General features: G+C 34.7%; 1 protein-coding gene across 17 annotated transcripts in view; it reads right to left on the bottom strand.

Moving 5' to 3' along the window:
• Positions 1-15,793, bottom strand: part of GPHN (gephyrin) — a 637,714-nt gene that overhangs the window by 323,231 nt on the left and 298,690 nt on the right. For all 17 annotated transcript variants that reach the window (XM_059373410.1, XM_059373413.1, XM_059373412.1 and 14 more), the window contains exon 4: positions 1,186-1,278. In XM_059373410.1, coding sequence (XP_059229393.1) covers positions 1,186-1,278 — 93 coding nt within the window. The remainder of the gene's footprint in view (positions 1-1,185; positions 1,279-15,793) is intronic.

Below are 15,793 nucleotides of genomic sequence, written 5' to 3'. Positions count from 1 at the left end.
AAATCTAATCATAAAAATATCCCAAAATATTCTGTCACAATTTTTACATAGAAGAACAGAAAGTATTTTACAATTTGTGAAAAAAATTTCCATTTTCATATACTAGATATGTGGTTTTTAAAGTTTGAAAGTATGGTTGATGGGCCCAAAACATCTGCATCACCTGGGGCCTTGTTTGAAATACAAATGCTCAGGACCCACTGCAGATTTACTGAATCAGAAACTCTGTGGGTATGCCCAATGATCTGTTTTAACAAGCCCTTAGTTTGATTGTGGTGCAGGCCAAAGTTTGAAAACTACTATGATAGCGTAAGAAGGAGAGTAAATACTTAATAGATGCAGAGCAGAAATGTCTTATATTAATCAAACAGTAGATAAAATCATGTATTGGTTTGAAAATAGAAGGACATTTTAACATTAAGTTGAAATTCAGCCAGCAAACACTTTTTTGGGAGGTAAAGGAAACAATATTACAAGTGGTAAGATAAGTCTGCATATGATTCTGAGGTTTATGGCTTCCTTCAAAAAAAAAAAAAGACTCTTTTCCCTGTATCACTGATCACTGCCTACTCTTCATTCTCTCCCTAACTTTTCTCCTCATGCAAAGGTTTAAGGTAAGATTCTTGTGGCATAAAGCCTACATATTAATTCTGCTTTTTGGCTTATTAAATTTTGCATTTAAATTCACATTAGAATTACAAACTATGGAATCCATTCTCTTCAAAAGTACTATAAATATGGTATATATATTCTATTGTAATTTGCTGTGCTTTAAGACCAATGACAAGGGTATCTCAAGAACAGAGAAATCAGATAATTTTGAATTACATTAACAAAGTACATCAGACCAGAAGCAAAGCTAAGAGTTAAAGTTCTGCTATCACCTCCTTTAACAATACACCTGAAGTTCAACTTCTATCACAGACCACTAAACAAAAGCAAAGTTATCTTCTGGACTAGTTCAATCTTCCTCATTTTATATCATGTTTGTATAAATCCAAAGAAAAAAAGTCAAGAAACATTTTTTATATAACAATTCTTCCACAGCAAAGTTTTTACATTCTTAGAACCACAAGTCTCTTGTTCTGCCTTGCAAAATTAAAAATAATATAAAACAGTGAAAAAGATGAATGATAATATGAATAGCCTACTTCTTGAATATGAGAAAAGCACATACTATCTCACCTCTGGAGTGACATCTCGTGGTGCAAACCCTGTTCCTCCAGTTGTTAATATCAAGTTAAGTTCCTTTTCATCACACCAATCTATCAGGGTCTCCTGAAACAAAATGGTAACACTGTCACAGGCAGAAGAACTTATTAGTCCACTTAAGACATCCACATACCAAATACCTCACATATAGTGAGGAAATGCAGATTCATTTCAGCAATCAAGAAGAAAATTTTGAAGCTCAATTCATGGACCAGATTTGTTATTGATTGAAACACACTGCAGTTTGGGGTATTTATGCAGTATAAAAAATGAGGAAGAAAGCATCAAATTCTTAAAAATAAATGAAATACAGGAAGTACTATAAATTAAGAGCTTATAAAAAAGTCCAATATTGGATATTTAATAAAATCTAAGAGGGAAAAGCAGGGCATTCCAACAAAGATTATAAATTGTCTTTATTTTTTTTATTTCTCACTGAGCCTCCATTTTTCTTTATTCAAGTCCATCTAGACCTGATACAGTCTGGGCTTACTTTACTTCTCTTTCTACATCTCGGCAGTGGTTTCTGAAATAAGTTCAGAAGTAGTCTGAAGACTACTATTCAGAAATAGTCTGAAGACTAGATATGGTTCAATTAAAGTTTTTTTTTAAATTATATAATAATCAGACATTTGATGGTATAAAGAGGATAGGTTATACAGTAGTGCTAATATTGTTAACTTTCATAGCAGAAGTTTGACCAACTCCAAAGTTTAAAAAGATAGTAAAAAATATGACTAACGGGGTACCTGGGTGCCTCAGTCATTAAGCGTCTGCCATCTACTCAGGTCATGATCCTGGGGTCCTGGGATTGAGCCCTACATCGGGCTCCTTGCTCAGCGAGGAGCCTGCTTCTCCCTCTCCCACCCCCCCTTCTTATGTTCCCTCTCTTGCTGTGTCTCTCTCTGTCAAATAAATAAATAAAATCATTTTAAAAAATGACTAACGTATTAATAATTTTCCTTATTTTTAAACTTGAGAGAGACCTGTTTAGCACATATCTTATAATATGATCTCACATTCGCTTTCTTTTTTTTTTTTTTTAAGATTTTTATTTATTTATTTGACAGACAGAGATCCCAAGTAAGCAGAGAGACAGGCAGAGAGAGGGGGGGGGGAAGCAGTCTCCCTACAGAGCAGGGAGACCGCTCGATTCCAGGACCCCAAGATCATGACCTCAGCCGAAGGCAAAGGCTTAACCCACTGAGCCACCCAGGTGCCCCCACTTTCTTTTTTTTCTATTTAAATGAAATAAAATGCTTCTGCATTAGCTTGAGAGTATTATTTCAGTTTTGTATAGCTACTTCTTTCACTTAGTTAAGCATTCATACATTCTTCTATCTGTAACATAAAGAATAGAAAGATGACACGTTTTATAACTTATAATGGTTATTTCTGGATAATTAGATTTGTAGTACATTTTAATTCCTTTCACATTTTTCAAATTCTTTAAAAATTGCAAGTATTATTGAAAAAATAAAGGGATTTTACAAATCAAATTTTCTGGTATTTGTTCTTTATTTTGATAACATTAGTGTCTTATTTCCCCCTCATTTTCAGGCAGCTCAGAAACAAATTTTATATTCAACAACTAAGTATATTCTACTGTAGTAGGTTAAATACAGCCACATATTCTTTATAAATCGTCCTGTCAAAAGGTGGAGTCTATTTTCATCAATTCCATATCTGGGACAGAATTGTAACTCTGATGAGGGCAAAAATCATGGTGTATGAGTTCTAAAGCCACGTTCTCAAAAGGTCTCACATTTTCTTCTATCACTCTCTTGGTAAACTTCTATTATCATGAAAGGAAATCCAGTCTAAATAACGGAATGAAGAGAACATGTAGAGACAAAGTTCAGTGAAACAGATAGCATCAAGGCCCCAGACATCTGTATGATGCTATCTTGGATTTTCCAGCCTTAGTTGCAAATTATTTCAGCCAAATTAATGATACCAAGTAAAACCAGAAGAAAATACACCTAGGTAAGCCCAGCAAACCCAAAGATTTGTGAGAAAAAATAAATCGTTGCTGTCACTAAGTCTTAAGGTGGTTTTAATGAAATGATACAGTACAAATACAATTACTTTCCTAGTTAGTATCTTTGCATCGTCTTCTTTTTCAGGCTATTTTCAATTTATATTTTATTGAATTTTATTAGATGTAAGTCTACATATCCTTCACAAAAATCTTCAAAATAGTTTTGAAAGTAAACTTAATGTGAATTAGATTTAAATAAATTACCATGAAGTCTTGATTTTAATCTTTCAGTTTAAGAAACATACCAATGCCTAAAACAGTATGGAGGTTCCTCAAAAAGTTGAAAATAGAGCTATCCTATGACTCAGCAATTGCACTATTGAGTATTAACCCCAAAGATACAAATATAGTGATCCGAAGAGGTACCTGAACCCCAATGTTTATAGCAGCAATGTCCACAACAGCTAAACTATGCAAAGAGCCTAGATGTCCATTGACAGAGGAATAAAGAAGATGTGGGATATATATACAATGGAATACTACTCGGGCATAAAAAAATGAAATCTTGTCATTTGCGATGACATGGATGGAACTAGAGGGTGTTATGCTATGTGAAATAAGTCAAATCAGGAAGACAATTATATGGTCTCATTCATATGTGGAATTTAAGAAACAAAACAGAGGATTATAGGGGAAGGGAGGGAAAAATAAAACAAGACAAAATCAGAGAGGGAGACAAACCATAAGAGACTCTCAATCATAGGAAACAAACTAAGGGTTGATGGAGGGGGTGTGGGGTAACTGGGTGTTGGACATTAAGGAAGGCATGTGATATAATGAGCACTGGGTATTATATAAAACTGATTAATCACTAACCTCTACCTCTTAAACTAATACACTATATGTTAGGTAAGTGAATTTAAATTTTTTAAAAAAACAAAACAACCATACCAATGACTAGTATGTGCCAGGAAATGTGGGAATGAAAAAAAATGCAATGACAAATATGCTTTATGTCAATGAGCTCAGAAGTATGAATAAATTAATTTGGTACCTCAGTATATCATGGTTAGTGCTATGGAAGTGCTATGAAAGAAGTGTGACCATCTTAAGAAAATTGTTTTGCATATATCATATGTCTTTATGAATATTTAACATTTTTCTTACATTGACCAGAATGAAAACCGTCACTACAGAGATCTTTAGCAATATTTTTTCTCTTGCAGAAGACTATAAAACCCAAAAAGATAAAAATGGTACAGTAACAGAGCTAAGAGGAAGTAAATTTAGACAAGCCAATGTTCTATATATCTACTTAGAGTCTCATACTCATCTATTGCAATTGATTTTTTTTCCTTCCTTTACATTTATTGATGGAAACATGAATCACTGAATTAAGCAGACCTCAGCAATATAAAATCACTTGAGAAATGTCACATTTTTCTTTGTTTTTGTAAAGAGTCTGATATCGAGCCCCCCATCAGGCTCTCTGCTCAGCGGGAGCCTGCTTCCCCCTCTCTCTCTGCCTGCCTTTCTGCCTACTTGTGATCTCTCTCTCTGTCAAAAAGAAAAAGAAAAAAAGAGAGAGAGAGAGAAGGGGAGAGAGAGAGAGTTTGATGTAACCACCTAAGAAATTCCTATCTATACTTAATGAGATACAGCATTAGGACACTTTATTTATTAAAGTCTCCTCTGACTCCCCCAGGCAATTTGTTCCCTGTGTGTAATAGCAGTCATTCCTTTGGGATAGCACTTTTCATATTTTACCAAACTTTTCTTGTTTACATGTCTCTATATCTGTAAGAGTAATCTCCAAAATTCTGATTGTACATCTGTATTAGTAAAGCAATTTCTGAATGTTATCAGACAATTCTATCAGTAAAGCAAATTCTGAATATTATGCTAAAACACATTTATCATGTCACACAAGAAATTTTAAAAGATGAGAAAAAGATAACGTAATACTTAAAAAGCTTTGATTTTAGTAATTGTGTGAAAATATTTTTCTCACCAATAATCAATGCACATAATATGATTGAACATGCATTATTTTAGAAAATCTTGGTTTGACATTTTCTGATACAGTAATTAAAAAGTAAAATAAAAAATAAATACACTGTGGGGCACCTGGGTGGCTCAGTGGGTTAAAGCCCCTGCCTTTGGCTCAGGTCATGATCCCAGGGTCCTGGGATTGGGCCCCACATCTGGCTCTCTGCTTAGCAGGGAGCCTGCTTCCTCCTCTCTCTGACTGCCTCTCTTCCTACTTGTAATCTCTGTCTGTCAAATAAATAAAATCTTTAAAATAAATAAATAAATAAATAAATACACTGAAATGAAAGAAATAGATTAGCTATACTTACAAAACCACTTACACAGCATTCATTTTTCAATCTCATCTACCAAATATACAAATGATGTTTTGAAATGGGGTTAGTAAACTTCTACTTTTCATGATATTAATTAGTTGTTCTTATAAAATAATTGGGGGTGGGGTGGGAAGATGGGCAAAATGGGTGAAGGGGAGTAGGAAATATAGAATTTAGTTATGAAATGAAGAAGTCATAGGGATAAAAGGTACAGCATAGGAAATATGGTCAATGGTATAAAGGCATTGTATGCTGACAGATGATGGCTACACATGTAAGCACAGCAGAAGGTACAGACTTGTTGAATCACTATGTTTACAGCTGAAACTAATGTAACATTGGGTGTCAATTATACTTTAATGAAAAAACATAAAATAATTGGAAGACCTTACTGTAAAAATATTTTTAACAAATGTATTCAAAATCAACTAAAACTCTTCAAAAGGAACATTTTCAAATGGATAAGGATCTTTGTTTCTTAGTTTTTTAAGTGTGCAGTTATTAGTTTTTATAAATGACACAAACAATTTCCACTAACAAAATAGCATAGTATAAGCAATTTTAAGTATCTAAGTATCTTAACGTAAGCATGATTTTATATTTTATGGAAATTTTCCCAAGATCTTCTTTCATGTCTTTTCCCCCAAAGCTATCTACTGAATTAACTTCTCATTTATTTTTTAGGCAGATTTGTCCATTCCTTGTCCATTTTCTCTTCTCTATTCATATTATCTGAGCTAGAAATCTTCCTCTCTTGTCCTTTTTGGCTCTGAGAATCTACTCCAGATCACTTTAAAATTAGAATTCTAAAAATATATTTCTTTAAAACCTTCCCCCCAAAACCGACTTTTCTCCACTGGACAAAACATCAACACATTTCCTAAATATTTGTAAATGTAGTTGAAGCTTACACCAAGTCCTTCAAAAAACAAATGCAAACACTCAACAAGATCCTAGCTAATAGAGTCCAACACCACATTAAAAAGATTATGGGATTAATCTATGGGATGCAAGGTGGTTCAGCATTTGCAAATCAATCAATGTGATAGAACAAATCAATTAGGGAAGAGAGAAGAACCACAAAGTCCTCTCAATTGATGCAGAAAAGGCATTTGACAACATACAGCATCAATTCCTGTTCAAAACTCTTCAAAGTATAGGGATAGAGGGAACATTCCTCAACTTCAAAAAATCTATCTATGAAATTGATAGATTTCTATCTATAAAAAACCCACAGCAAATATCATTCTCAATGGGGAAAAGCTGACAGCCTTCCCTTTGAGATCAGGAACACGACAAGGATGCCCACTCTCCCCAACATTGTTCAACATAGTGCAAGAAGTCCTAGCAACAGCAATCAGAAAACAAAAAGAAATAAAAGGTATTCAAACTGGCAAAGAAGAAGTCAAACTCCCTCTCTTCGCAGATGACTTGACACTTTATATGGAAAACCCAAAAGACTCCACCCCCAAACTACTAGAACTCATACAGCAATTCAGTAATATGGCAGGATACAAAATCAATGTACAGAAATCAGTTGCTTTCTTATACACTAAAAATGAAAAAATAGAAAAGGAAATTAGAGAATTGATTCCATTTATAGCACCAAAAACCAAAAGAAACCTGGGAATAAACCTAACCAAAGAGGTAAGGAATCTATACTCGAGGAACTATATAACACTCACAAAAGAAATTGAAGAAGACACAAAAAGATGGAAAAGCATTCCATGCTCACGGATCAGAAGAATAAACATTGTTAAAATGTCTATACTGCCCAGAGCCATCTATACTTTCAATGCCATCCTGAGCAAAATTCCACTGGCATTTTTCAAAGTGCTAGAATAGACCATCCTAAAATGTATATGGAACCAGAAGAGACCCCGAATTGCTAAGGAGATGTTGAAAAAAAAAAACAAAACTGGAAGCACCATGTTGCCTGATTTCAAGCTTTAGTACAAAGCTATGATCACCAAGACAGCATGGCACTGGCACAAAAACAGACACATAGACCAGTGGAACAGAGTAGAGAGCCCAGATATGGACCCACAACTCGATGGTCATAAATAATCTTCGACAAAGCAGGAAAAAATATCCAGCGGAAAAAAGACAGTCTCTTCAATAAATGGTGCTGGGAAAACTGGACAGCTATGTATAGAAGAATGAAACTTCACCATTCTCTTACACCATACACAAAAATAAACTTGAAATGGATAAAAGACCTCAATGTGAGGCAGGAATCTATCAAAACCTAGAGGAGAACATAGGCAGTAACCTCTTCAACATCAACTACAGAAACTTCTTTCAAGACAAGTCTCCAGAGGCAAAGGAAACAAAAGTGAAAATAAACTTTTGGGACTTAACCAAGATCAAAATCTTCTGCATAGCAAAGGAAACAGTCAGCAAAACAAAGAGGCAACCCATGGAATAGGAGAAGATGTTTGCAAATGACCCTACAGACGAAGGGCTGATATCCAAAATCTATAAAGAACTCCTCAAACTCAACATACATAAAATAGATAATCACATCAAAAAATGGTCAGAAGACATGACCATTCTTCTTCTCCAAAGAAGATATACAAATGTCTACCAGACACATGAAAAAATATTCATCATCATTAGCCAACAGGGAGATTCAAATCAAAACCACACTGAGATACCAACTTACACCAGTTAGAATGGCCTAAATTAATAAGACAGGACACGACAAGTGTTGGAGAGGATGTGGAGAAAGGGGAACCCTCTTATACTGTTGGTGGGAATGGAAGTTGGTGGGGATGGAAGCAGCAACTTTGGAAAACAGTGTGGCAATTCCTTAAGAAATTAAAAATAGAGCTACCCTATGACCCTGCAATTGCACTATTGGGTATTTACCCAAAAGGTAAAGATGTAGTGAAAAGAAGAGCCATCTGTATTCCAGTGTTCATAACAGCAATGGCATAGTCGCCAAAGTGTGGAAAGAACCAAGATGCCCTTCAATTGGATAATGGATAAAGAAGATATGGTCCATATATACAATGGAGTATTATGCCTCCATCAGAAAGGACGAATACCCAACTTTTGTATGAACATGGATGGGACTGGAAGAGATTATGCTGGTTGAAAGAAGTTAAGCACAGAGAGTTAATTATCATATGGTTTCACTTACTTGTGGAGCCTAAGGAATAAGACAGAAGACATTGGGAGATGGAGAGGAGAAGTGAGTTGGGGGAAATCGGAGGGGGAGACAAACCATGAGAGACTGTGGATTCTGTGAAACAAACTGATGGGTTTGGGGTGGGTGGTGTGAGCCTGGTGGTGGGTATTATGGAGGGCGTATTGCATGGAGCATTGGGTACCGTGCATAAACAATGAATTTTGGAACAAGAAAAAAAATTAAATTAAACTAAATTAAAAAAAAATCAATTGTTTTTCAAAGAAATGGAATAAATAACTGTAAAATTTATATGGGATCAGAAAAGACCCCAAATACGCAGAGGAATGTTGAAAAAGAAAATCAAAGCTGGCAGCATCACAATTCCAGACTTCAAGCTCTATCACAAAGCTGTAACCATCAACACAGTATGGTACCAGCACAAAAACAGACCCATAGATCAAAGTAACAGAATAGAGAGCCCAGAAATAGACGCTCAACTCTATGGTCAACTAATCTTCGACAAAGCAGGAAAGAATGTCCAATGGAAAAAAGACAGTCTCTTCAACAATTGGTGTTGGGAAAACTGTACAGCCACATGGAAAAGAATGAAACTGAACCACTTCCTTATACCACACACAAAAATAGACTCCAGATGGATGAAAGACATCAATGTGAGACAGGAATCCATCAAAATCCTTGAGAAGAACACAGGCATCAACCTCTTCGACCTCAGCTGCAGCAACTTCGCCTAGAAACATCACTGAAGGCAAGGGAAGCAGGGGCAAAAATGAACTATTGGGACTTCATCACAATCAAAAGTTTTTGAACAGCAAATGAAACAGGCAACATAATCAAAAGACAACTGACAGAATGGGAGAAGATATATGCAAATGACATATCAGAAAAAGGGCTAGTACTTAAAATCTATAAAGAACATCTCAAACTCAACACCCATAGAACAACTAATCCAATCAAGAAATGGGCATAAGACATGAACAGACATTTCTGCAAAGAGGACAACCAAATGGCCAACAGACACATGAAAAAGTGTTCAACATCACTCGACATCAGGGAAATACAAATCAAGACCACAGTGAGATACCACCTCACACCAGTCAGAATAGCTAAAAGTCAGGAAATGACATATGTTGGTGAGGATGTGGAGAAAGAGGAACCTTCCTACACTGCTGGTGGGAATGCAAGCTGGTGCAGCCACTATGGAAAACAGTAAGGAGGTTCCTCAAAAAGTTGAAATTAGAGCTACCCTACAACCCAGCAATTGCACTGCTGGGTATTTACCCTAAAGGTACAAATGTAGTGATCCGAAGGGGCACATGCACACAAATGTTTATAGCAGTAATGTTCACAATAGCCAAAGTATGGAAAGAATCTAGATGTCCATCAACAGATGAGTGAGTAGATAAAGAAGTGGTGTGTATATATATACAATGGAATACTATGCAGCCATAAAAATAACCCCTAAATCTTGTCATTATAATGACATGATGGAACTAGAGGGTATTATGCTAAGTGAAATAAGTCAATCTGAGAAAGACAATTATCATATAATCTCTCTGACAGGAGGAATTTGAGAGGCAGGATGGGGGGTCGAGGGAGGAAGGGAGGGGAAAGAAATGGAACAAGATGGGACCAGGGAGGAGACAAACCATAAGAGATTCTTAATCTCAGGAAACAAACTGAGAGTTGCTGGGGGGGAGGGAAGGGGAAGTCTAGGGTGGCTGGGTTTTTGACATTGGGGAGGGTATGTACTATGGTGAGTGCTGTGAATTGGGTAAGACTGATGAATCACAGACCTGTACCCCTGAAGCAAATAACACATTATACGCTAATAAATTAAAAAATTAAAAATAAAAAAAAGTATAAAGTAAATGTGAACATGAAAAGTATCTACTGTAATTCTGGATACAGAATAAAAACTTAAAAAATAGATCCCTGTTTGTATGCACATGTGCGCATCCCCACACATTATGAAACTTCTTAAGGAAGCAAGGATACTTTGTCAAACCACATTACTTATTACAAGCTTCTGTATATACCAATGTGAGAATGTGATGTGACAATACATCTTCATATTGAAATTATATAACAGGCAGAAAATAGAAGAATTCCTGTCACAATTATATCACCTTCTCTCAAACGTCAGTGATATACCTTTGACAAAGTTTTGTATATGATGTGGATTTTCCTTTGAACATTTTATTCCTGGCTGAGTACAGCTAGACAAAAAATTAGGCATGGATAACATATATTACATAATTACTTTAATTCTAGTTAAAAATCTTAACAAAAATTATCTGGAACAGTTTTATTCATTGATATTTCACACTATGTAGAATATAACAGGTCTGATTTATAGTAACTCTTACAGTAATAACTGTTACTGTGGTTTTGTTTTCCATTACAATAGGAGCAATGAAAAGACTCTTTAAGATGTTACAATATAATCTAAATGTCTATTAGTGAAAATAGCAGAGGAAATTGATTTTAGTAAGGTTAAAGAAAGTATACTATTGTGGTATAATGTTAGCCAATACTTCTGTATAAAAATTTAGCCAATACTTCTATACCTCCTTCAAATTCATTTTGATAAGGAAAAGAAATCCTCTGAAATAAATCTGGAAATGTCTTTCCTTCAAAATTTTTAGAAGCTTCCCTCCCTAAGACATTCATATCATTTTAAAAATTATTATTTTTATTATGTTATGTTGGTTATCATACAGTACGTCACTAGTTTTTCATGCAGTGTTCCAAGATTCATTGTTTACATGTAACACCCAGTGCTCCATACAATATGTGCCATCCTTAATACCCTCACTGGGCCATTCAAATCATTTATAATGTGACTCCAACACAACTTTCCAGCCTCATGCTCTGCAATTATTAATAATGCTTGGACTTATACTCCTCAAAGAATTGTTTATTAATGTTTAGTGTCATTTTTTACTTTTTTTTTGGAGTCTTTTCCATCATATTCTCCATGAAGAATTCCTTGACCCCCTAGCCAGAGTTAGTCACTATCTCCTCTGTATCTGAAAAAATTTTATACATATATTTAATTTAAAAATCACATTTTTAAAAAAATTTATTTATTTATTTGACAGACATCACAAGTAGGCAGAGAGGCAGGCAGAGAGAGAAGAGGAAGCAGGCTCCCTGCTGAGCAGAGAGCCCGATGTGGGGCTCGATCCCAGGACCCCGGGACGATGACCCGAGCCGAAAGCAGAGGCTTTAACCCACTGAGCCACCCAGGTGCCCCTAAAAATCACATTTTATAATAAAATAAAACTGTCTCTTCTATTAGACAATGAACATTTTCAGGTTCATTCATTTAATCAACAAATATTTACCTAACAACTATATTGAAAATTGACAAAATGACCTATTTTAAAATTAAATTATTTCTATTCATCAAAGACACCTTTAAGAAAGTATAAAGGGAAGAAACAGAGTGGGACAATAAATGTACAATACATATATCAAACAAAGGATGCATATCTAGAACATTTAGAGAACACTTATTAATAAACAAGAAAAATCTTTTAAAAGTGAAAGACAGGTACAGTCACTTCACAAAAGAGGATATCCAAATGGCAATATATAAGAATATCATTGGTCATTGGGAAAACAGAAATTTAAAAAGACTGACAGTACTAAATATTAGTGAGACTATGAAGCAAATTGGAGTTCTCAAAAAATGATGATGAGACTGTAAATATATACATCTACCTGCCGAATCTAATAAAATTATTTATTTCCATACTCTATGAACTAGTATTTCTGGGTAATATCTAGTCTGCTAAATGTGTATCTAATGTCTATGCATACCTGTTTGCATCAAAAGACATGTTCAAGATCATATCTTATGGCATTATTCATAATAGCTCCAAAATGGGAACAAACCAAATGTACTTTAACAAAACAATAACTACACTTGGTGATAATCAAAATTCATACCCTTAATCTAATTTTAATTTACAACTCATATAGAATATTATACTTCAATAAAAAGTTTAATTTATGAAATAGAACACAAATGAAAGCTATGAAACTGGGTGACATAACAAAGATCTTAAATATACAAAAAGAACAAATGTTAAATACATTATTATTATTGAATAAATAAATGGGTGAAAGAGAGATTTAAGGAAATTTAGGAACAGCATTCCAGATTAAGAGAAGGGAATATCACAGATTGCCAACAGACACTGAAAAGATGTTCAATATCACTCATCATGGAAATACAAATCAAAACTACACTGGGATATTACCTCACACCTGTCAGAATGGTTAAATTAACAGAGGAAATAATAGGTATTGGTGAGAATGTGGAGAAAAGGGAGACCTCTTATACTGTTGGGAATGGAAACTGGTGCAGCCACTCTGGAAAATAGTATGGATATTCCTCAAAAAGTTAAAAATGGAACTACCCTATGATCCAAAAATTGCACTCCTAGGTAGTTACCCAAAGGATACAAAAATATTAATTTGAAGGGATACATGCACCCTGATGTTTATAGCAGCATTAACAATAGCCAAATTATGGAAAGAGACCAAATGCCCATTGACTGATGACTGGATAAGGAAGATGCAGAGTGTGTGTGTGTATACACACACCCATATATATATATATATATCTATGTATATGTGCATACATGTGGGGAAAAAGAGGAAAACCAAGAAATAGATCTTAACTATAGAGAACAAACTAAATGGTTATCAGAGGGGATGTCAGTGGGGATTGATTAAATAGGTGATGGCAATTAAGGAGGGCATTTGTGATGAACACCATATCCAGGCCCTGTAGCTAAGTACTGAATCACTGAATTCTATACTTAAAATGAATATCACAGGGGTGCCTGGGTGGCTCAGTGGGTTAAAGCTCGGCCTTTGGCTCAGGTCATGATATCAGGGTCCTGGGATCAAGCCCAGTATGGCATTGGGCTCGCTGCTCAGCAGGGAGCCTGCTTCCTCCGCCCTTCTACCTGCCTCTCTGCCTACTTGTGATATATCTCTCTGTCAAATAAATAAATAAAATCTTAAAAAAATTAATATTACACTGTATGTTAACCAACTAGAATTTAAAAACTTGGGGGGAAATAAAGACGGGGGGTTATCAGAAAGTAAGATATTGAAGTATATGCTAGTAAGTGGGATTGCAGTATTCATGTAGAAAGACTAGGTGAATAATATCTTATATGTATGCTACCACAACTCTTAAGATCATAAAAGAATCTAGATTCTGAGAATGAATCTGGTTCCACCACTAGTTGCTGTGTGATATTTTGCAAACCTCTTAAACTGCCTCATTTTTCTCAATTATGAACAGGGACAAAAATAATAATATCTACCTCATTTTTTAATAAAAATTAAAACACGTTAGCCTTTCTACAGCACTTACAACAGTGCTTGACAATGAAACATTAAGCAAACCATCATTCTGGCAAAAGGATTTTACTTTATAATTTCATTTTACTAAAGCTTACTCAACAAATATGCTACTAGATGTGATAAAAGTGTTTCATAAATAAAGGATTTATACACAAAACAAACAGTTTGTCTATATTTTGGTAATAATTAATTTAAAAAATATAAAAAAGGAGCTCTGCTTTTGGGCAGAATACAGTAGGTCACAGCCGTTCAACACCCATATAGTAACAAGTAACCAAAATCAGATAATTACAAAAATCTTACTTCTAAAGACATAAGAGAACTACAGAAGCAATAAATTAGACAAAGTAAAATTCCAGAAATGGGAAAACATTTCTGAGTTAAACTAACACTGTCTAGTTTTTCACATCTACCCACCAACCCATCCTTACTGAGGTTATTTGATGATTTGGGTCAAAGGGCTGACCATCAGCTTTTCTATGAGAAGAGTCTCTACTGGCAGGAAAATAAACCAGAAAGCTTTTAGGCATGTAGGAATTAGAAATGTGAATACACTTGAACACATGGATGTTTTTCTCCTTAGAACAACTAGACTTTGGTGCTATACATAAGGCTTTAAAATGAGACAAGACAGTGTAAAATTTTTGCATTGCTCATAGCACTTAAAAAAAACAAAGACCTGCTAGGAAAGTTAAGCCTGACCATAGAACAATGCTAGTTTTCCCTTCAAGATACTTGCCAGTTTTTGAGGCTTAAATTGGTTAGGCTGCAGGCACGTGAGCTAGGCTTGACCCTATGACTATCAGAGCTAAATCTCCTAGTGTCATTCAGGAATAAAGGGATATAAACACACTATTCTCAACCGAGCTCTAACCCAGATCAGTTCCTGACTGCACTGGTGTGATCAGTTTCTCATACTTTCTGCCTATCAGTAGAAGGGGAGAAAAGGGAGACATTCTATGATGAGTGATAAATTATCTACAAACAATATGGTTCCTTAACATATATAATAAATTTATAAAAATTATTTGGCATGCAAGAAAATAGAACCCAATATTAAGATGAAAAAAAGAGATAAAAAAAAACCCACAACAGATGCATGCGGAGTTTGCAGACAGGAACTTTAAAGTAAACCATAATTAATATATTCAAGAAAACAGAATATGTTTCTTTAAAAAAAAATAGATGAAATGATGGAAAATTTCAACAGAAAATTAGAATCTAGAAAAAAATTAAATGGATGCATTAGCACATAAAATTACAATACCCTGGAACTCGGATCTAAATGGGTAAGTTTATCAGGATTAAAGAATGTAAACATAGGTCAAAAGGAAAAATGCTGTAGAATGCAAGAATATTAAAGACAAATGTAGAGAAAGTAGAAAGAATGAAGAAAAAAAAAGTATGTGTGAGACATACTTTCAAAAGGTCTAATATCTGTATAATTCAACCCCAGAAAGAGAAGACAAAATGGGAAGAAGCAATAGTCAAAAGCAATGTTTAAAAATCTCCCTAAGTTATTATGAGAAATGGCAAAAGTAATGAATAGTATTTAAAAAGGTAACAGTTACACGTTGTAATGCACCCTGGGATAAATCAATCATACACACACACACACACACACACACAGTTACACGTTGTAATGCACCCTGGGATAAATCAATCATACACACACACACACACACACACACA

This window comes from Mustela nigripes, chromosome 13 (assembly GCF_022355385.1).
Source record: "Mustela nigripes isolate SB6536 chromosome 13, MUSNIG.SB6536, whole genome shotgun sequence".
Lineage (NCBI taxonomy): Eukaryota > Metazoa > Chordata > Mammalia > Carnivora > Mustelidae > Mustela > Mustela nigripes.
This window is presented reverse-complemented; position numbering and strand designations above follow the sequence as displayed.